Raw genomic sequence first — 23380 nt, 5'->3', positions numbered from 1 at the left:
TGCACGAAGAGATGGCGATGTTGCTAAAAAATGGCCACCTCAGAGAATTCTTAAGTGATCGGGCTAAAAATAATTACGGTCGCAATCGTGATAACCTGGAATCTTTGAAATCAGGAGAAGATCCTCCATTTTTGACGATCAACATGATTTTTGGGGAAACAAGATTAATGGTGTGATATTTTTTGCGGCAAAAAAGACGAAGGTGTCGGTAACCCACAAGTGAGACTCCGGGAAGTCGCTGAGGACGATATTACTTTCACGGAAGAAGATGTAGATGGACTGCTGCTACCGCACAACGATGCTTTGGTAATATCTTTAAATGTCTTATATTTTAAAATTAAACGCGTTTTGGTGGACATAGGAAGTTCGGCCAATATTATTCAGTGGAGAGTGTTGGAGCAAGACAAGTTGACTGAAAGTATCATTCCGTTCACAAAACTCCTCGCCGGGTTCAACCTGGCAAGCGCAACAACCCCAAGAGAGATCTTGCTGCCCACGAATGTCGGGGGGGTGATGAAGACGACCTTTTTTGAGGTAGCAGACGGCGATATGGTGTCACGACCTAAACCGGAGGTCCAGGACTAGCACACGGGTCCTACTCAACCGAGTGCCACGTACTTTATCCTTGTTTACTGTCATACTTGCCACGTGCCATTACAGGCCATATATATATATATATATATAACTAATGATATTAGAACTTAACTCGCATAACTAATTTAAAAATATTTATATAGATACATAGGGGTCGACAAGGCTGTTGACATGTCAAACCAAAAACTATACACAAGACATTGTTTGCAAAACCTCTAAGAAAACATGACCATAATATATAAGTCAGGACAGGGCTCCCGACATCCTCATAAAACAAAATAACATATACAGAACCCTGACTCGGCAATACTTCAGGAAGAAGTGGAGCTCACCAACCAAAAATTGATATCTGGAGACAGCCTACAGTGGAGGATCCTCTCCTTGTCTATCTACAACTGTGTGGCATGAAACAAAGCGCCCCCAGGCAAATGGATGTCAGTACGAAGAATTTACTAAGTATATAAGGCAGAACTGAAACATAACAATAAGTCAACATGAGTGAGAGATATATAAGAATTAACCTGAACCTCTGAAGTGCCAGTGAGGGCCATGATATGCATACTAATTATACTTATATATTCAATGTTTCTCTTTGGGACTATTACTCATATCATAAAATGACTGCCCAAGTGATCAGTGGTAATTGCCCTACCGGCTGTAGCACGGTGGTATGCATGTTGCCCGACTGGCCATAGCTCAATGGTAAATGAAGATGCATGACTGCCCAATCGGCCATAGCTCGGTGGTAAGTGCATGACTGCCTGACCGGCCATAGCTCGATGGTAAATGAAGATGCATATGACATTACATTATGACCATTAACATATTTATCGTCTGCCTCAATAGGGAATTAGAAATATACTTAGACGGTCTTGAATATAATTTTACATTGAATATCGTCCTTAACTACTAAGAGTAGAACCACTTATAGAATAACATTACGTTTACGTTTCGTTACTTGGATCATGCCCAGAGAAGGAAGGATTAGTCTTAACATACCTCAAATTCATCTTTGGATGACTTAGTGTTGCTGCTATTAATGGAAAGAGAATGCTACTGCTATGTTGGAAAGGAAATAGTGTTGCTACTATATCTCAAATCACAAAATATTGAGCCGAATTGAAGAAAATCAAATTAGAAGGTGTTGCCTCCATAACTCACGTTTCCACTGCCTAATATAAGGTACTGCATATGTATTCCTTAAGACCTCCATCTCCTAAAGTAAAATAAGCTACATATGTATATATATCACTCCCTCCTTCTTACACGTGGGATCCTCCCCCTTCCACTCTTTCCTTAATTGATGACACATGCTCATCTAAAACAATATCACAATAACATATATAAGATGATAAACCCCCTTACATGCACCTACATGGTTATTTTCCAATTAATTTATCTAATTCATTTAATAATCAACTCATCATATTTCTATTATTAAAAAATCATAAATGCTTTATAAATTTAATCTATACTAATATATCATAAACATTATGACATCTAGAAAATATATGTTATCAAATTATAATTTCTCCATCCAACTATCAGTAGTACAAATGTTTGTACTATAAGTTCTCAAAATGGTAAAAAGATAACTTTTTTTTTCTTATGAGAAGATAATTTCTACCATTATAATAAAGAAAATCTCATTTATAAACTTCTTCATATCACGTGTATAATTTAAAGCCTATCTAAAAAAATAGTAATATTAATAACTATATAAAATTATATTTACCAAACTTCTAGAATAATTGTTGCACTTAAAAGAAAATACAATATCAAGGCAATAGATAATGGTTTCGAAATTCATCAAACTTACGGGGTCTTATATCTATGACCTTATGTACGACCTTAATCTCTTCCAACTCACATGGTTTTTACTACGGCGCATCCAAATACTAAGGTACGTGGTGTTACGTTATATTGACGAAACTTATTCTCTTCTATTCGTTTAACTTCTAAACCTTCCACCATGTGCTATACATGGTTTTAAACACTCATATACTTAATAAATTTCTTGCTCTTTGTGCTTACCTGGACTAACTTATGATGAACTCAACATATAAAATTATATGATGTAACATATGGGCTATAATATTATCCTGGAGAGACCATGGTTGCACGAGATGAAGACCGTGCCGTCGACGTATCATCAATTACTGAAGTTCCCAACTCCTGAGGGAATTAAACAAATAAGAGTAGACCAACCGTCAGCAAGGGAGATGAATGCAATCTTAATTTTCAGTAGCAAAGGGAAGGAACGTGCAACATAGCAATTACAGGAACTAGCGCCTGCTCCCGAGCCGAGCGGAGTCAACCAGGGAGAGGAGTTGTCGAAATCCTATCAAGTACCAAGATATTTCCAGTACCAGAAGAAATAGTCGCAACAAAATCCACATGGAAGAAATTGAACAAATTGCGTTGTTTGAAAAGTTCTTGGAGAGGAAGTTTCACTTGGGACATGGCTAAACCTCGAGCTCAGGTCTAGATTTATGAATTTCTTAAATTCAATGTTGACTATTTTACATGGTCATATGCGGATATAACAGGTATCCCCCTAGAAGTGGTCGTGCACAAACTAAGCCTGGATCCCAACATCCCTCCAGTAAGATAGAAAAAACGTCATATTGCCGAGGTAAGAAACAAATTCGTCAAAGAAGAGGTAACTCGTTTGCTTGATATCGGTTCAATCTGAGAGGTAAAGTATAGTGACTAAATAATAAATTTTACATGTGTGTAGACTATAAGGATTTAAACAAGTCGTGCCCAAAAGACTCGTTCTCATTGCCAAGAATTGATCAAATGATTTATGCGACGGTCAGGCACGAGTTAATGAGTTTTCTCGATACTTACTTCGGGTACAACTAAATCAAAATGAATCCGGAGGTTCAGGAAAAAATTTCGTTCATAATGAATTTCGGTATGTATTGTTATAATGTGATGGCTTTCGAGCTAAAGAACATCGGAGCCACTTATCAGCGGCTCGTAAACAAAATGTTCGAGAAACAAATAGGGAAAACAATGGAAGTTTACATAGATGATATTCTAGTCAAGTCTTTGAGCGCACGTGATCATTTTAAACACTTGCAAGAAAGCTTTGACATCTTAAGAAAGCACAACATGAAGCTTAACCCCGAGAAGTATACATTCAAAGTCAGCTCTGGTAAGTTCTTGGGAATCCTGGTGTCGCAACGGGGGATCGAAGTTAACCCCGATAAAATTAAAGCCATCGAAGACATCACTGACTAGCTTTCAAGTATAAAAGAGGTACAAAGGCTGACAGGAAGACTGGCCGCTTTAAGCAGATTTATTTCCCGATCTTTCAAAAAAATTCCATCACTTCTTTTTGCTCCTAAAAAAGAAGAACAACTTTGAATGGACTCCGGAATGTCAGCATACCTTGAAGGATTTGAAAAATTATTTGTCGAGTCCTCCACTACTGTCAAATCCAGAGAAAGGCGAATAACTGCTTATCTACTTGACGGTCTCGGAGGTAGCGGTAAATGGTGTTTTAGTCTGTGAGGGAAAAGATAGGTAGTATCTTATCTATTATGTTAGTAAAATTTTAACTGGAGCAGAAACTCGCTACCCACATCTTTAAAAATTGGCCTTGGCTCTCGCAGTTGCTTCTCAAAAACTTAGGCCTTATTTTTCATGTCATCTGATAGCCGTGGTGACCACTTTTCCCATGTGGAATATTCTTCATAAACCTGAACTTTTAGGTAGGTTGGCCAAGTGGGGCGGTCAAAATAAGTGAATTTGACATAGAGTATAAACCTAGGACTACAATTAAGTCACAAGTTTTTGTTGATTTCAGTTCGGGACTGTTACCTTTAGCTACCAAAGAAGCAGTGATGGTGTCAAAATCAACATCAGGAGTTTGGATATTTTTCACGGACGGAGCTTCCAATGTGAAGGGGTCCGGGCTCGTCATAGTGCTAACCACGCCCTCGGGAGAAACCCTAAGGCAGGCCATATGAGCAGTTCCTCTCACTAACAATGAAGCAAAGTATGAAGCTTTGATTGCAAGACTCGAGCTAGCCCAGGGACTGTACTCTGAGGTCATTAAAATTAAATGTGACTCCCAATTGATAGTAAATCAGGTCTATGGGATCTTTGAAGCCAAAGAGGAATGCATGCAACTGTATGTAGTGAAAGTCGAGGCCCTGCTCGCACGGTTCAGAGAATGGTCAATTACCCACACCCCGAGATAAGAAAATGCAGAGGCATACACACTAGCCAATTTGGGATCATCCATAAAAATGAAGGGATCGGACTCCAGTACGGTCATGCAACATATGCATTCGGTATTAGACGCAGACAACTATTACAAAGTAAACGCGATCAATTTGGTCTGAGGCTGGCAAAATGAGATCATTGACTATCTCAAGCATGTAAAACTGCCTGAAGATCCCAAGGCATCTTGGGTACTGCACACTAAAGCAGCTCGGTACAACTTCAAGGGAGGTCAACTATATAAAAGATCCTTCCAAGGCCTGTTGGCCCGATGTTTGGGAGCTTCTAAAGCTAACTATGTCATGAGAGAGTCCACTAAGGGGTCTGCGGGAATCACTCAGGTGCATATTCCTTGGTGTTAAAGTTAATCCGAGCAGAATACTATTGGCCCCGAATGGAACAAATCGCTAAAACTTATGTACATAAATGTGATAAATATCAACGCCACACACTATTGATACATCCACCGGCAGAACTACTGCACTCGATTTTGTCTCCATGGCCGTTCATGAAGTGGGGGATGGATATAGTCGGTCTGTTACCCCGACCCCCAGTAATGTAAGATTTTTTTTGATTTTAACTGACTATTTTTCTAAGTGGGTTGAAGCAAGTCTTTATCAGAAAATCGAAGAACGCGGAATGGTAGATTTCTTGTGGGAGAATATAATTTTCATATTTGGGATACCAAAAGAGATAGCCTGCGACAACGGGCCATAATTAATAGGCGCTAAGATCACAAAATTCCTTGAAGGCCTTAAAATCAAAAGGATCACATTATCACCTTATCACCCGAGTGCAAACGGTCAAACATAATCAACAAACAAGGTGATTATTCAAAATCTCAAAAAGAGATTGGAAATAGCTAAAGGCAAATAACCCGAAGAACTACCAGGAGTGTTGTGGGCATATTGAACTATGGCCAAATCAAGCACCGGGGAGACTCCTTTCTCTATTGTGTACGATGCGGAAGCCATGTTCCCGGTGGAAGTAGAGGAACCTACCTTGAGATATTTCCGGGCGGACGAAGAAACAAACAATGAAGCAATGTTGGTCAAATTAGAGTTGCTCAACGAATGTAGGGACTTGGCACATATAAGGATGACAACCTAGAAACAGAAAATGGAAAGATATTACAATCGAAAAACCAACCTCTGTTATTTCAAAATAAGAGACTTGGTTTTAAGGAAGGTAACTCACAACACTCGGGAGCTCAACGCAGGGATGTTGGGCCCGACGTGAGAAGGCCCCTATCGGTTTTTAGGTGTCGCTGGAAAAGGGTCATCCAAATTGGAAAATCAAGACAGAGTAAAGTTGCCGAGCAACTGGAATGTGGCACACCTCAAAAGATATTATTGCTGATGAGCCTCGCCTATACTGAAAGTATGTGCTGCACTCTTTTTCCCTTTGCTTAGTTTTCTTCCCAATTGGATTTTTCTGACAAGGTTTTTAATAAAGCAGCAACAAAAAGCATACTACAAATGAAGCTTCCTCAGCAGGAATAAGACCTTTAAATGACAAGGCATGCGAGCACCAGGCCGCTATGAAGCGGTTAGATAGCCTTTTGCTCTATAGCAAAATTCCTACCGGGAAGCAAAGTTTTCTATGAGCCAAGAGTTACCTGACAGTTCACGAGTGCAAGCCACTAGGAGATTGTTAGATAATCTTTGGCTCGATAGAAAAAGTTCCTAAGGGGAAGTGAATCTTGCTATCGAACTAAAAATTATCTAACCATTCACTAGTGGAACCTTTAAAAGGAGAAAGACTTCCAGTGTTCCAATTCACATTCTTTACATTCAAACACTGGGGGAATGATATAAGAATATGGCAGTATGAATGCCACATCGACCGGGATTACAAAAACCATGAATAGTTGTATCATCGGGACCAGGGACTGCACGGCCAGTCCCGGAGAAATAAGTTGTACAAGTTAGCCACAAGTAATAGCAATTTCTTTGTTAGCCACAAGTAATGACAATTACTTTCAGCATAATGAATGCTTATATACTTTTGGAAATGGAAGGAATAAAGTAAAGTCCTTCTATGTTTATCTTGTTTCTTGTCCGTATGATGAATTAATTTTATCATTTGAAAGTTAAACAAGTACTTTAAATGCTAGTGTCATAATGAACATGAGACATCTTCTTCAAGAGCACCGTAAACATAAGAGGTCCCTCTCTTATTAAACCATCACGGTAAAGGGATGATTCCGGAAGAGTTTATACACGGAACCCAAGTGATTTCAGGAAACAATACACCTGAAGCCTCGCATAACTCGACGCAAAAAAGTAAAACTTGTGCAATACTTAAACGAAAAGTATGCAAAGAGAAAAACTTGCTCAATACTTAAACACTTCTATAGACAATAAGTGTGCGAAGCGGCACAAATACAAAGGTATGGAAAAGAACATAAACAAGAATCTAAACTATTGCACCCTCGGAATTCGGAGGAAGAGAAGCACCTGCACTCCCGGCAGAAGTAGGCGGATCCACCGCCGACTCAATATCTCGGCCTTCACCATCTTGTCCTTCAGCATCATACCCTTCAGGTTCTTATTCAGTTCCCGAGAACTAGGAACCGAAACCATAAGAGTCGGTAGCAATATGTTGGACCGAGAGACCTTTTTGGGTAGTTGACTCCAACTTACGAGCCTTGGCAATTTCGGTATCAAAGTTAATGAAGCCCGCTTTGGCCTCTTCCAAGGTTTTTCTCCTCATGTTGTACATAATATATGTCTTTTCAACAATGAGGGAAGTCGTTCGGCATTGAAGTTCTACCTTAAGGCAGTCAACCTCGGTCAAAAGTTTATCTTGCGCATATCTAGCGGCCTAGAGGCTGACATCAAGGTCACGGACAGTGGAGTTAAAAACTTTATTGTGCTCCATGACTCTCTTATGCTTCTCTGCCTCCAAATTATTCAATCTTTCAATAGAGGCAGCTTAGGGATCGGCAACGGCAAGAACAACATTCTGAACCTTAGACGATTTAGCCTTGGCTTCTTGGAATTGTGCACTTAATTGCGAGGCTTCCTGGCCGAGGGATATTACTTCTTCTTTGCTGAGCCGCAACCGATCCTCGAGATCATTCGCTTCGGCGGTCTTCTCTTTTAATATCGGAGACACGTGGTAAGTTAATCCCTCTCGGCCAATAGTTGATCCTGCTCGGATGTAAGTTTTTATTTATCGAGGATCAATTTCTGAAGGCCCTTGGAAGCAAGGAAGTTGGCCTACAAAGCAAAAGTTCAACTCAAAAATCTTGTCATAGCAAAGCTAGAAGAAACAGTAGAGAGAGCAAACATCATACCGTTGCTGCATGGTGCATGGCGTTGTTTATCATACATTCTCCTGAGAGGGAATATATTATTCGTATCTTCCTCTAAAGCAAAAAGATTCAGATAATTAGCAAGTTCCACTGGCCGGGATAACATATGACACCTAGTAGAGACCGAGAGGGAAACGCTCTTCCTCATCTGAGGATCTTCGGAGGGGGAAAATAATTATGCCCCAAATTCCCATGGACTAGGGACTGGGGAGGAGGGACATCTTCCTCTCGGGTGTCTGCGACCTGTGGAGATGACATAGCAGTTGCTGTGGGAGAAGGCAGAGTTGACGGAAAAAGGAGGTAAAGCTGATGGCGTTGCAGGTTGAGAAGCAGTTGCGCAAAAGTATTGCTAATTATTGGTTGCTCATCAACCAAAGATAGAAGAGACCCGGTACCTAGTCTCACTATACCGGGAACAACGACTGGGACTCAAAAATAGGAGTTGGCATCTTCCACTATATCACATTCCTCCCAAAGTGCTCGGACGTCGTCCTCGGATGGTGTAACTAACTCGATAGGTTGAGCGTCTTGTTGAGCTGATGAACATCATTGTCTTCTATGTATAGAATCCTCATCATCACTAGCTTTTTCATCATTATCGATCACCACAGTATCTGCGGCTGGCTCGGTCGAGGCACTCTTTGCCTTCTTATTTTTGCCCCCTGCCGAAGAGGAGCGTCGCCTTTTTGGTTGCTTATTCTCTGGTCGGAGACTCTGAGAGGAAGAACTTGCACCAGAAGTAGGCCTGACAAACTCGTTTAAGCAAAGGCCTCCTGCAACAACCTCGCCGCATCTAAGGGATCGGCCAAAACGTCCTCCTAGGGGATGGAAATAGAGCCCTGCGGTAGACTTGAATTCAGTATAAAAAGAAGTTAGCCAAAAATTCTTTCACGAAAGATAAAATGAGGTTAATTCGGAAATTAACTTACCATGATTTTTGGCCTTCCACCCGTATTTGAGGGTCAGTTCTTTCCATCGGCGGGTCTCAGGCATGGTAATATCTAGAATCTTCCGGACCCACTGGTCTAAGACCTCGACCCTTAGAGGTATACACCGAGTTATTGAGATAACAAAAAAAGAAGAGTCGGAAACGGCGTGAACAATTCTTAATCATAGAAAAGGGTAGATATCGAATTTACGTGTACGATTCCAAGATTTAGGAAAGGATGGAGTCATGGCCGGGATGATGTCCCTAGTGGCAACTACAACGAACCGCTTCATCCACCTACGGTCGTTGTCATCATCCATACTGGTAAGCAAAGCATGGACCACGTTTGTTGAAGTTTATCATTCCCCTACGAAAAATCTTGGGGGAATAAAGGTTCATCAGTCGAGCCAAGGAAAGCTCTTCCCCCATCTCCTGGCATAGTCGTTGAAGGCATACTACCTTCTGCCACATAGAAGGGCCCACCTGTGTCAAGCAGACTTGGTAACGAAGACAAAACTCTAAGATAACGGAGTCAAACCCCACACTCAATGAGAACGGGCCCAAAGTAAAGGGATACATATAAACATACGTAAAACCCTTCTTGTAGAAGGTCACTCGCTCTGCCAGGTCAGTAGCGATGATATTTAAATCTTGACAACCACACTCTTCCTTCACAGCATCTTCACAATCTTCACATCATGGATGCTAGAAGGACGAATGGAAGAGAGATATACGCCAACAACCCATGTTCGAGGGTTAGCAGAAGGGTACTTCTCTTCAAAATCCTTAGTTATAATAACCTTTCTCAGAATGATGGTGCTCACCATGGGAGGAGCAGCATTATCAGCACTTTCTTTGTTTTTTGAAGCACTGGAATATTTGGAAGAATAGGCCATTGTTATCTGAAGAAGAAGACTAGAGGAAGTGAAAAACAAGTATGAGTTTGAGTAAAGAGAGATTTAGAGAGTTTGGAAAGTCATGAAGTGTAAAAAGAGAAGGATGATACGTATAAGTAAAGGAATAGGCAGTTAAAATCGTGGCCATTTTTACCTCGATAACCGGCAAGAGTGTTGTTGAATCGTGGGACGACGCATTTTCGAGGCATTAAATGTGAAGAGACGTACGTCTAATCAACTGTCACAAACTTTTCAGAGGGGCTAAGAGAATTTTCCGCCAAGAAAGGTATCTTTACCAACTTCCCAGTGACACAAGGATATGTCACCGAAAAGAAGGGGGACTATCTGTATAGGGCAAAATATGTTCATATTAAATGCTCGAATGATAAAGCGATACATGGAGCCGAAGACAGAAGACAACCAGGTCCGAAGGCAGCGATCTCGTTTGTTCCCGAAGGGAATGGTATTCTTGAAGACGAAATAAATGCCTGCCACCCGATAGCATTTAATGGAAAATATTTTATAGCATTAAGTACATGGTCCATTACATAGAATATGACATTCAGTGCCTATTTCTTCAATAGCACTCATAATTATCATTTAAGAGGGGCTTGATCCTAAGACTTTGTTCCCTAGGTGCAGCTATAAATAATGAGCTCTACAACCATTGTAAGGGACACGAATTTTTTGACAAGCAAATACTATACTCTGTTCAAAGCTCGATAATATTTTATCTTTCTCCTTATTAATATTGTTACTATTGCCTCCGGAATCTCTGCTCCCGGAATCAGGATTTCTCTTTATCTCGATTTCAACGCTAAGTCATACATTCTCGTTTAATTTATTTATCATTTTAGGGTTAAACTGATTCACTTATCTATGAACCACGCGTAAAAATCAATGCACGAGGCTCATCCCACAGTTAGCATTTTCACTCGATTAGTTTGAAACGTTGTACTCTAAGTCTAAGCTATTCCCTAAAATAATACTGTCATGATATATAAATAGATAGATAAATTAAAATTAATTTTCTAGATAAGTTGAAGCAGTAAAATAAGCAGAGAGATTATCCAAAGGCAAGAGGGATTGATATGGTGGGAAGAGTTCCTATTTCCAACATATGAAAAGGTCTATTTTTATAATTTTGTCAAGTAACAAAATGGAATGTGAAGTAACTACCTAGCAATAGTTGCACGGAATTTTGGACAAGTAATGTCACAATTTAATCTTTAACCTTTTTTAAGTAATTTTATAGCTCAACTTTACGACAACAACAACAACAATAAATCAGTGTAATTCCAGTGCAGTATGGGTAGTACAGTGATTATCGATACCTTATATTTCCTAAACACGTTCGGCTCAAAGAACGATAGCTCTAACTTTGTGATTCAAAATTTTAGCATCATTATGTGGAATATAGTAGTGCCGAGATTTAGTTCAATCTTTCATACTTACTATAATTAGCCGATCTACGAGGCGAATCCTTGTGTAGAATTACTTTCATACTCCAATAGGATATATAAAACCGCAAAAAAGAAATTTTGATGAGCAAATACTCAAAGAAAAGACAAAAATAAGGAAAAGTTTGATTTCTCCAAGGAAATGGCAATTTGTCGGTACACTTTGTTTGCTACTATAGGGAGCTTGAAAATTGAAAGGTTCTTCAATTTCTTCTTATTCTACTGTTCATTATCTAAATATTTTCAGACAGTTCAGATTCATACTATACTTATGAGTAAGAGGAATTGCAATTACTCAAGCTGGGGTGCGCTCCTGCTTCTCTGCAGAAAAGTATTACATGTCCTCTTTTGTAAATTCTTGAGGTAAAACATTCAGTTTTTGGTTTCTTTTTACTATTTAACCAATATAGATCCGTTGTATTTTAATCTGTTATAACATGTAATTTGCTTTATGTATTTTGTTAGTAATCTCACTTTTTAGCGTAACTGGTATGGTTGTTATCATATCACCGGTAGGTCACTTTGTGGCAATATTTTTTTAACTTGATAATGTCAAATTCTATTGCACTATGTGAGTATAGAAGTTAAGCTCTTCTATTTATGCCAACTTTTCTTAAGGTATGTCCTAGGATCACTTATTAGGAGCAATGGACGTTCCTAAGTTTCTAATATCATACTGAGAATACAAGTTGTTTTCTATTTCTATTTGAAGATTTCAAATCCAATGAATGATGACAGCCTTAGGGGTCGTTTGGTTCGCCTAGCCCGAATGTTGCACCCTAGATGCCAAAAGTCCAGTAGCCGAAAGCATCACTAGCTTAGGCTCTAATCGCGTGCCTGTTGAAGAATGAGTCGGCGACTCATAGGTTGTGGCTTGGTTAAGTGAACCCACTGGAGTCGTAGTGAAAGCGAGTCTTCATAGGGCAATTGTCACTGCTTATGGACATGAACCTGGGTGATCTATCTATGACCAGGATGAAGCTTGGGTGAAACTAAGCGGAGGTCCGACCGATTGATGTTGAAGAATCAGCGGGTGAGTTGTGGAAAGATATCCCATGGGGTGGGATAACTAGAGGGTGTTTGGCTAAACTTATAAGCTGATCAAACTGGCTTATAAGCATATTTTGGCTTATCTACGCGTTTGGTAGACACCCAAAATGCTTATAAGTCAAGTGCTTATAAGCTAAAATCAGTCATAAGTCATAAGTTGGTCACCCCCAACTTATGGTTTTTCAGCTTATAAGCACTTTTGGTTTGACCAATGCTTTTACTAGTTTATCCTTAATAATATTTTTAATTTACAACATACTTGTCTCAAAATAAATTTTCTAACTTTCTCTTCGTTCCATATTCGTTGTTCATCCTTTTCTTTACAAAGTGACTTTTTAATTTATAATCTTTTATAAAAGATGTAAGGGTATTTTAGTCATTTAAATAAAAGAACAACTTATCAACACTTTTCTGCCAAACACATCAACTGTTTATTATCAATTTCAGGACAGTTTCAGCACGTCTATCCAAACACGTAAATGTTTAATTAAAAAATCATTTTCAGCACTTAAAAATACTTTTCAGCACTTTAAGTTTATCAGCAATTTACAATTAGCTAATCCAAACGGGCTCCTAATCCCACCATTTTAGTGTAAAAGTTATCCTGGGATTAGTTATTACCCCAAACCAAACATGGGATAAAGTTAATCCCAAATTTTTCTCCAGAATTATTATCCTTATGTCATGTAGCAAACTAACTCTTAGGGTGTTTTGTTGAAGAGACTTTCCACTTTGGTACTTTCTTTAGTAATTCTTACTTTTCACTTTAACTTTTTTACCACATATGTAACAAATGAAAGAGTGCAGATAAAGAAAAGCAGGGAGCTAAGAAAAGTAGGAAGCTTTCTGTCAGTGTCATGTAATAGTTTCTAGTGTTATATGTTTTATTAAGGCCTTGCCTCTTCTTACTATTTTCTTTATTATATCAGAGAATTTTTTATTTTTTCTTGGTCGGATAATCTATAAAGGAACTGTCCCTTTTAGGACATTTGATAAAATTGGAACGTTACAGTGAAGATTAGCATGACCTGCGCAAGAATGACATGCACAAATAGAGAAATTGTCTCAATTTTTACTTATCTGAAAAAATAATATATAAAGGAATTGGTAATATAGAGTGCATTTCAATAAGTGTGCATATTTTTTGGTTTTTTGTTTGTAGACTTCTATACTAATGCTCTATTTCTAATGCTTTGAAGCCAAGGACCACTATCCATCTGACAGTTAGCATGTTATCATTAAGGAGAAGGGTCTGGTTTTATTTTTTCACAAAGTTTTCTATTGATAATGACATCTGAGCCAAATTTGAAAGCCATATATCACAAGTTAATATCTGCCTTTATTCCTTAAGGTCAAGGTTATTAATTTGATCAATTTTCTTTCAAGAAGAAATGCATATCGATAATTGTTTTAATTGTTTTGATAAAAGAATAGAAATATGAATGTGTAGTTGCAGGGGACAGTGGATCTTTGCTTTCAAGGGTAGCTTTGATCATTCCCTCCTCAACACTTCTGTCCATTATCTTAAGCTTGTTGCTTATTCAGAAAAACCTCGGACACGTCCTGATGTGTGTGTGTGTATATACATATATATATATGCTAGGTTGTTCAAGATAACCTTAACTTGTCCATTGACTTGCCAACATGGTTAACCAGGAGAAAAATTTTAGTTCTAAATTCCTTTTTGTGGCTGCTAGTTTTCTACTTATAGTATGTACAAAGTATGTAAATCGTGCTCCATTCGATGAAGCAGTGAATCAGTTCCATTTTCTTGTTATGTTTGTAGGATTGTTTGTTTCTCTAAGTTTGATTTTGCATTTTTGAATGGATATAATGACAGGGGAGAGATGGAAGATGGAGAATGGACAATGGTGCAGAAAAGTGGGAACCAATTTGTGGTGAATGGCCAACCTTTTTATGTGAATGGATTCAATACTTACTGGTTAATGGTGTTTGCTGCTGATCAGTCCACAAGGGGAAAAGTTACTGAGACGTTTCAGCAGGCGTCTGCTGTCGGTCTATCAGTATGCCGGACTTGGGCATTTAATGATGGCCAATGGCGAGCTCTTCAGAAAACTCCTTCTGTTTATGACGAAGACGTTTTCAAGGTACTTACTTATCTTGTCGCCCAAAATTTTCGTATATATACATATGCTAACCTTAAAAGGACTGAAGTAACGTGGTCAGTGGGGATTCATTTAGCCGATCCCATCTTGCTTGGATTGAGACATAGTAGTAGTTATTGTTGTTGCAATACATATGCTAACCTTAAAAGGACTGAGGTAGCATGGTCAGTGGAGATTCATTTAGCCGACCCTAGTAGTAGTAGTAGTAGTAGTAGTTGTTGTTGTTATAATACATATGCTAAGCTTGAAAGGACTGAGGTAACGTGGTCAGCGAGGATTCATTTAGCCGACCCCAACTTGCTGGATTGAGACATAGTAGTAGTAGTTCTTGTTAAACAGAAAAGCTAAAAAGTATTGATGTTCTTGTTATTTAGGCTCTGGATTTTGTGGTGAGTGAAGCCAAGAAATACAAGATCAGACTGATACTATCACTAGTCAACAACTGGGAAGCGTATGGCGGAAAATCCCAGTATGTAAAATGGGGTAAAGCTGCTGGCCTGAATTTAACTTCTGATGATGATTTCTTTTCTCATCCCATACTCAAAAGCTACTACAAGGCTCATGTGAAGGTACTATTTTGAGTATTTTCTATTATAGTACCTTTTAGTGAACTCCACAATGCAGCATTGTCTTCAATGTCAAGTCTGAATTTGTTTTAATCTGTTTTCTACAGGCTGTGCTCAATAGAGTGAATACCTTTACCAACATAACATACAAAGACGATCCTACTATTTTCGGTTGGGAACTGATGAACGAACCACGTTGTGAATCAGATCCTTCTGGGGATAAACTGCAGGTTTGTCGCACTTTATTGTCAAAGCAAATACTAACTAGGTTTTGCGCTTGCCACTTAGATGTCATTCTTTTTGACAGAAGTTATTGAATACTGATATATCAGTACCTATTGATATTTTTATAGGCTTGGATAGAAGAAATGGCAGTTTATGTGAAGAGCATTGATCCGAAGCATTTAGTGGAGATCGGACTCGAAGGTTTCTATGGTCTCTCAACTCCTAACCGGGCTCAGGTCAACCCAAATTCCTATGCTCAACAAGTTGGAACTGACTTCATTAGAAATCATCAGGTTCTTGGGGTTGATTTCGCTTCAGTTCACATATATCCAGACTCTTGGTAAGCATACTTAAATATTGCACTATCATATTCAGAGTGAGGTCCAGGATTTAAATTTTATGAGTTTTAACTTTTAAAGTTCTTAACACTGAAAACATTGCACTTTTTACCTGTGTTCATAAATTTATATTTGTTAAAATTATAGTGACTTTTCACGTACAATATCTATGTTTCATGTCGAAAATACTGAGTTCAGTTGAACCCATTGTCTATAAGCTACATCCAGAGGTGGAGCCATGATTTCAAGCTTATAGGTTCGGGATTCTAATCGTTTTAAGTTACTACGTTCTAAATTAATAATTTATATATATTTAATGGATCTTTTAAGACAAATAGAAGGTTTGAACCAAAGCTAGTGGGTTCGTCCGAACCCGCTCCCGGCACTCTAGCTCCGCCCCTAGCTACATCTGCCTCTGATCATATTGATATACCCCTAATTTGCACGACAGCCACTAACTTTCTGTACTGTCTCAGGATTTCAAAATCGATTTCTGATGCTCATGTCGAATTCACCAAGTCATGGATGCAATCACACATTGATGACGCGGAGAACTATCTCAACATGCCAGTTATATTTGCAGAGTTTGGTGTTTCCGCGAAAGACCCTGGCTACAATTCGACTTACAGGGATACACTAATCGCTACAGTTTACAAAACAATCTTGAATTCGACTAAAAAAGGAGGAGCTGGAGGTGGAAGTCTTTTGTGGCAAGTATTTCCAGAAGGAACAGATTACATGGATGATGGTTATGCAATAGTACTTTCAAAGTCACTCTCAACCTCGAACATCGTCTCTCTTCATTCTAAAAAGCTAAATACCTTCAATTCCTTCTGTTCTTGGAAATGCCACTGGGGTTGCAGAAAGAAACATGTCCTACTAGACGACTTCCAATCTCGTGATGAGCTTTAACATGTTTGTGTAAGAAGATATGCCATTTGAATGAGATGTTTGCACCAGCTGTAAAAGATTACTACATATATGCATCTTAATGTGGAACATAAATCAAGTTTGTCTTATAAGAAACAACTATAAGCCAGATTGTGTGAATAAGGAATTTGTAAAGTTCATAGCTGCATTTGTTGCTGATTTACGTTGTCGTTATACAAAAGCTATCGCCATGCCCTTGGATCTTTTTTTTTTCCTGATGAATAATAATTAATGGAGTATTTTGGCGATGAAGGAGAGTCTTGGCGTAACTGGTAAAGTTACCTCCATGTGAATAGGAGGTCACGTGTTCAAGCCGTGAAAATAGCCTTTTGCAGAAATGCAAGGTAAGTCTGCGTACAATAAACCTTTGTGGTCCTGTCATTCCCTGGACCCCGCGTAAAGCGGGAGCTTAGTGCACTGGGCTAGGGCTGCTTATCGGGCGTATTGTGCGGTTAATTACTCTTAACGGTTTGGCTTAACGGTTATCGGCTTTTAAATGTATTAATCCGCTAGCCACCCGATAAAATATCGGGCGGATTGGTATCGGTTTAGTTCTTATCGGGCGGTTTATCGGCCTAATTCAATCTATATTACGTGCATTAATTGTTTGTTGACCGCCTAGCATACAAATTCAGAATAGGAAATTACACATTGAGTCCAGGCATACATGTTTGTTAGCGCCTACATAAGAATGATGTAGTGTGTCATGTGGTGTAGAGTGAAAAAAGCAGAACACATTGTAGTCCACATTACATCCCAAAGCAGACTATGAAATGATGTAATTAAGGAAAAAGTAGTTCTAATGGATATGCCACTGTAACTCTTGCTAGCTATAACATGGATCATACAAGGATATCAAATTTTATTGAGATAACTATGTGATTGCCTGGGTTTAGATGCAAAGGAACAATTTCAGTAGTTTAGCTCATTAAATATAATGGTATCTAAGCTTTTATTAATTTATTCATAGCACAAACAAAGCAAAATTACAATAAACGTGCGGTCCTTCCCTTTTTTTCTTGTTCATTTCTCTTAGAAAGGTAACAATATATTAATAATTAACACAAAGGTTGTGCTGGAGCCATATTTACAATTTTAAAAAGCAAAAATATGAGCTTGCTCTTCATACTAGGGCATTAAGATACAATGCTGGAAGCCTGGAAGTCGACGAGATAGAGTACTGCGGGTGGCTACTGGAGTACTGGTTGAATTTCTACTGAAGCTGGTTGAATTATGGTCGAATAAAGAGAACCATAATTCTGCTGGTGGCTGCTGGTTGAAGTTTAGGCTTTAGGGTTCTGATTATTTAGGAATTAAGCGTTAGAACTTAGAGATAGAGTACCGGAAGAAGTGGAAGGGTTTTTATATATATATATATATATATATATATATATATATATATATATATATTCTTAACGGGTTAACGGATTATCCGTTAAGAAAATTGAATAATCCGCCCCAAAACCGATAAGCCATTAATAAAAAAATTCAATCTTTTCCCCATCCGTTAAACCGTTAACCCGATACCAATAAAATTCGATTTCGGTTCGGTTTTGAACACCCCTACACTGGGCTACCCTTTTTGCTAATAAAATAAGCCAAGTTCAATGTTGTGGTATGCCATGTTCCACATCTGTCAAGTTTCAAGGCGTATAAGTGGCTTATTTAGTGAAAAATACATTTTAGCTATATACAAAGGCTTAAAAATTCTATAAAATTTCTTTTAAAAGGGTGACAGGTGACTCCTTTAAATTAAGTAGCAAGTCTTTATTATTTCAAGTCTTATCATTTGAGAGAATTCAAATACAGACTATCAAGGGAAAAGAAGATAAGGTCATCCTTTGAAATTTCAAAATGCAACAATCAGCCATGAATCTCATTTTAACAAACAGACGACCTAACCAGTCGTCGTAGTATCATACACCTGATGCAAGGTCTAAGATAAGAAGCCTCTGAATCAGTACCAGAAAGAAGAAACTGCAAATGAAACAACTTAAATAATAGAAGGATAGGTTTCAGTTTCCTGATAATGACCTTAACTGACTACTACATCCTATAGAGAAAATGAAACAACATAAAGTGTCATCCTATAAATCCATCCTAGCACAAAGGACTGCTCCTCTGGAGAAAGGATGCAGCAGGCCTCACGTAAGTATAACCCTGAAAAGGGTCCCCGTTATCCTTTGGACTGGAAACTGGAGAATCTACCAGTGACATCTCTGTCCAGCACTTATCGAAATTGGCAATGCAATGTATTCCAGCAATTTCAGGACGGAAACTTGGCTGTATCTCCCTCGCCTCCAACTTCTTCCAATTGATTGGTCTGAACCATTTATGGCCCTTGATATCATCACTTCCCTTCAGTGCACTGCCAAGCCGTTTACTTGGGTCTTTTTGCAGCAGCTAGAGAATTGGGAATATAGATTAATCTTATGGTAAAGACAACAAAAAAACTAAACTGAGAAAACATGAATAGCAGCATTTCTCTATCCAGGCAGGCATGACACTGTTATAGAATTGTAAATAAGTCATGAAATTCCAGCCTTCATAGAACTGTCAACAAGTTAAAAGATAACATCTTTACTTAACACATGGTGCGAGGATGAAAAGGACAACTACATCTGGTTTTCAGAAACAAGTGTACAAGTGACGTTCCATTCATAAAGACTCACAGAGAGAATAAGAGGAGATGAGGAAAATTACCCCTTTAAGCAGAGCATGTGCTTCACTGGACAAAAACGCTGGCAGCTTGAGTTTGTCTTTAACTATCTTCTGCTGAATCTTTTGCCTATTTCCACCCGTGAAAGGAGGCTGCAAATACAGAAAGACAAAGCATTAGCAGGGAAATTACAATTAAGTTTTCTGAAGAATGCGGCATTTTCTTCCAGGAAAATAAACATGCAACTGCAGAGTTTCTTGCAATCAAAAGAATCTTAATATTTGTTAAAAAAAAGTCCAATTGTTTCTGCTAATGATAGATTCCTCCCGTGCCCCACAAGTGATAGAAGTGATATATTACAAATTATTTAGTAAATTGTGCTCCAAATTAAAGTGGCGACAATGTTCTGGTGCAATCCCCACAGGACATCCCTTTATTTCTGCATATGTGAATATAGTTTGATGAGATTGCGGGAACAGGTCAAACCGAGAAAGCTTGTAGGAACAGCAGGTGGCTCTTAACGCAAGTCTAAGAACATAGTCATGCAGAATTCTTCTCATAAATAAAATGATCAAGTAATGCCTAAGACTTGAGACGAAAGGAACTTGTTCTATAGCTATATGTGCAGACACATGAATAAAGATGCTGACCTTCCCGGTGAGCATCTCAAACAACAAAATTCCTACACTCCACCAGTCTGCAGCCTTATCATGGCCCTTCCCGAGAATAATCTCGGGTGACATGTATTCTACTGTTCCACACATGGAGTTTGATCTTGTATCCTCCTTGAATTGCTTGGCAAGTCCAAAATCAGTCAACATGGCCTACAACAAGTAAGGGAATCGAGTAAATTAAATGCATAACCTTTACATGGAAAGGAAAAAATTGGATGGGTGAAGACGCGCATGCATTACACACACACACAAATAGAGGGAGAGGGGTGGATATACATGGCCATCGACATCCACTAGTATGTTTTCCGGTTTGAGATCCCTGTGCATTATTCCATTTGCATGAAGGTGAGACACTGCTGATACAATTTCTGCTGCATAAATTCGTGCCAGATCCTCTCTGAGAAGCAAAGCAGGAGTTAAGTAACTCACAGTTTCAGCTTTCACAAAGTGACAGAAAGCAAGAAGGGAGAATCTACCTGAAAAGGCCTTGTTTATAGAGCTGAAAGAAGAGGTGGCCACCATTAATGAAGTCTAGCACAAGGTAAAGCCTATACTTTGTCTGCAAGTTAAAACCATGAAAAGGGTGTCTGATTATCAAAAAGAGTTACAAAGTTAAATGATTGACTTACAATCATACAGTTCTAAAGATTCAAAACAGTACTATCCATGTGTGGTTGCTCAATGATTGAAGACCTATTGAATGAGAAAGTCTAGGAAATCACCTGGAATGAGTACCTAAGCTGGACTACAAATGGGTGATCTATCTTTGTCAAGATATCTCTTTCTGCTTTCATATATTCAGCATGGTTCTTCTCCATAATCTTATCCTTTCTCATCACCTTCATTGCATAAATTTCTGATGTGCCCTTCTTTTTCACCTGAAATACTTTCCCGAATGCACCCTGCCCAACAACTTTCATGACTTCAAAATCTTCAAGGCAGATGGTTCCAGCTTTTGCTAAATCAGTGACAGACAGCTCCTGGTCTTCCTTAATTGTCTGTGTGATAACATTCTCTACCAGTTCCAGTGAATCTTCTGTTTCATGAATGGTCAGCCTCCCAAGTTTGAGTGCTTGATTTTTGTATGAAGAAGGACCAACCAAGGAATGTGACCTACTGTGTACAATCTCTGGATCATCATAGACAAATTCACTCATATCTGCTGGAAAGACCATGCTTTCACATACTCCATTACTAGTTTCATTTGAGGCCAGAGAAGGAGGACCAAAGACATCAGAGAAATCCAGTTCAACCTGCTCTGATGGAACAACATTGGGGGCACTCAGTGGTAAAAGCAACTGCCGGTGCAAGGACTTCTGAAAGTTAGTTTTTGTCGGAGCAAAGAGCTGAGAAGAGACCATGTTTCCGGTTACTCTTTGAGGGATGTAGGTGGCCAAATATTAATACTATAGCAGGCAAGCCTTTCCAAATGCTTCAAAGGAGTGAACTACCAACAAAATCCTATAAATAGCCGTAATTGAAGTGAAGTCCACGTTCAGCGTAGCAGTCTTAAAGAACTTAGAAAGCAAGCACAACAAAATCCAGCAGAAAAATCCGTTCTTGTTTCCCGATTTACAGGAAACTGCAGATACCACAGTAGTTCTAGTATTCATGAAGATTCTGAAGTCAAATCTGTCGAACACGTCAAAACAGAGAGAGTGAGCAGCAAGTTAGGAAGATGTAGCAGTCGAATGCAAGTCCTGTTAATACTTTAGAAAATAGAAATTACTGGAAGAAAAAACCTGCAAAGGATGCAAACTCCGCGAACTATAGAATTCAATGCAGTATATAGAAACTCAATGCAGCACTTTGAAGAGATGTTCATCTCATCATTCAAGAAAATGAAGAAAAAGAACTTACTTGACAGATTTATCCACACACACACACACGGAGGGAGGAAGTAATATAATGCAGATGAATTATGGGCATATGCTGCACTATCTGCCTTATAAAAAAAAAATGCACTATCCCGTTTAATTCTGTAGTATTACCACAAGAACATAATCAGCAGATGAAATACGCTTCATTATCCAGTGTGATTCTCTAATATTATCACACAAAAACATAATCATCAGACGAAATATACTGCACTATCTAGTGTACTTCTCAATCTCTAGAAATATTGCACAAAATTTCTGTCTATCTCTCTCAAATCTCCTGCATTATTAGGCACATCTAGCTTATATATACACACTCAAAAATCAGGATTTAACAGAAGAAACCACGTACCACTTATCATTAATACCTTCTCTAGTCCTAAAAGGCAAGTCCTAATTGACAATAAAGAAACTCAACATCATTGTTCTACATGTTAAGAAAAATCTGCTCACTAGCATATTGAGTCAACAACAATATGTTACTTGTATTAAATTACTTTCCTTTCGTTTCAGAACATGTCTAGTCCTATTCCAAATTTAGGTCGCTCTTTCTTCTGCATTCCTTTTCTTTTATCCACTAGAAGGAGGAACAAAATACGGAGATTGTTAGAATGTCCCACACTGGTTGTCTCCTTACGTGGTATTGGCAATCCTCACCTCACGAGCCAGCTTTTAGGGCTGACTAGGCCCAATGTCCATTTTCTTAGCAGAGATAACAAACAATCTAGCAACTAAGACTACAATATTACGAATCAGAACATTTCAGATCTAATGAGTTCACTGAATTTAAGACCAGTTCCAACTATTTGCAGACTATATTGTACTAAAACAATAAAAGAAATTATTAAAGTATCATAACTAAAACTTATTAAGGTGCCAAAGTTCAAAACTACGAAATTTCAGCCAAATAACAAATATTGCGCCTATAAATCAACAGAATAATAACGAAATATGCAACAAATACTTTTTTTACTGGTCTAGGGAACATAAAATATGAAAACACGAGAACTTGCCGAATTAATTTATTTTCAGAAAGACAAAAAAGTGAAAAATCTGAGATCTGAGCCAAATACATCAAAATAAGAACAATTAGAATAGAAACTGTACATATGAATACATAATTTCATAAAAAGGTGACTTTTTTAAAATTCTAGATCCAAATCTGACAGAATTTCTATTGCTAACTAAATAACAACGATTAACAAATACAAACCTAAGAAAAAAACAGAAGAAAGAGGAGAAGGTAGAATCGTACCTTGGGAGAAGGAAGATGGAGATTTTTTTGTTTTCAGGAGAAAATGCGTTGTTTATGACGGGACCCGTCTAAAAATGCAAAAGAAATGGCGTCGCCGTGTAAATATGGAGGGAGTGGTGGCTAGTGGGTGGGGTTGGTGGGTATAGCTACACGTAAAAGGTGGATCACATAACACGCTAATCAAAGAGGTCAAATTTTTTATTTTAGTTTTTTGTTGATAATTGACTCAGCTGATGTGGCGTGATTC

The 23380-nt window shown here is 38.4% G+C and overlaps 2 protein-coding genes and 1 non-coding gene across 6 annotated transcripts; 2 read left to right on the top strand and 1 right to left on the bottom strand.

The window, feature by feature from the left end:
* The first annotated feature begins 11245 nt into the window (after positions 1–11245).
* LOC104107123 (mannan endo-1,4-beta-mannosidase 6) lies at positions 11246–16869 on the top strand. Of its 4 annotated transcripts, none has more exons than XM_009615849.4 (6): positions 11246–11631; positions 14324–14591; positions 14984–15178; positions 15283–15405; positions 15529–15740; positions 16215–16869. In XM_009615849.4, exons 1-6 carry the CDS (start codon positions 11576–11578, stop codon positions 16648–16650), a joined length of 1290 nt encoding a protein of 429 aa, XP_009614144.1. In that variant the 5' UTR covers positions 11246–11575; the 3' UTR covers positions 16651–16869. The 4 variants fall into 4 exon arrangements, with proteins under 4 accessions (XP_009614144.1, XP_009614142.3, XP_070043405.1 ...); XM_009615847.4 differs by having other exon boundaries at positions 11246–11796; XM_070187304.1 differs by lacking the exon at positions 11246–11631 and adding an exon at positions 11847–12466.
* On the top strand, positions 13457–13557 carry LOC117279384 (U6 spliceosomal RNA). The gene has a single exon (XR_004509796.1). It is a non-coding gene; the product is annotated as a U6 spliceosomal RNA (small nuclear RNA).
* A 1654-nt stretch (positions 16870–18523) lies between the features above and the next one.
* On the bottom strand, positions 18524–23308 carry LOC104107122 (serine/threonine-protein kinase AtPK2/AtPK19-like). Its single transcript, XM_009615846.4, has 7 exons — positions 23134–23308; positions 20724–21633; positions 20478–20560; positions 20278–20398; positions 19978–20151; positions 19372–19479; positions 18524–19071 (listed from the first exon to the last, which is right to left on the bottom strand). Exons 2-7 carry the CDS (start codon positions 21360–21362, stop codon positions 18769–18771), a joined length of 1428 nt encoding a protein of 475 aa, XP_009614141.1. The 5' UTR covers positions 21363–21633; positions 23134–23308; the 3' UTR covers positions 18524–18768.
* Between the last annotated feature and the right edge of the window lie 72 nt (positions 23309–23380).

Source organism: Nicotiana tomentosiformis, chromosome 10 (assembly GCF_000390325.3).
Source record: "Nicotiana tomentosiformis chromosome 10, ASM39032v3, whole genome shotgun sequence".
NCBI classification, from domain to species: domain Eukaryota; kingdom Viridiplantae; phylum Streptophyta; class Magnoliopsida; order Solanales; family Solanaceae; genus Nicotiana; species Nicotiana tomentosiformis.
This window is presented reverse-complemented; position numbering and strand designations above follow the sequence as displayed.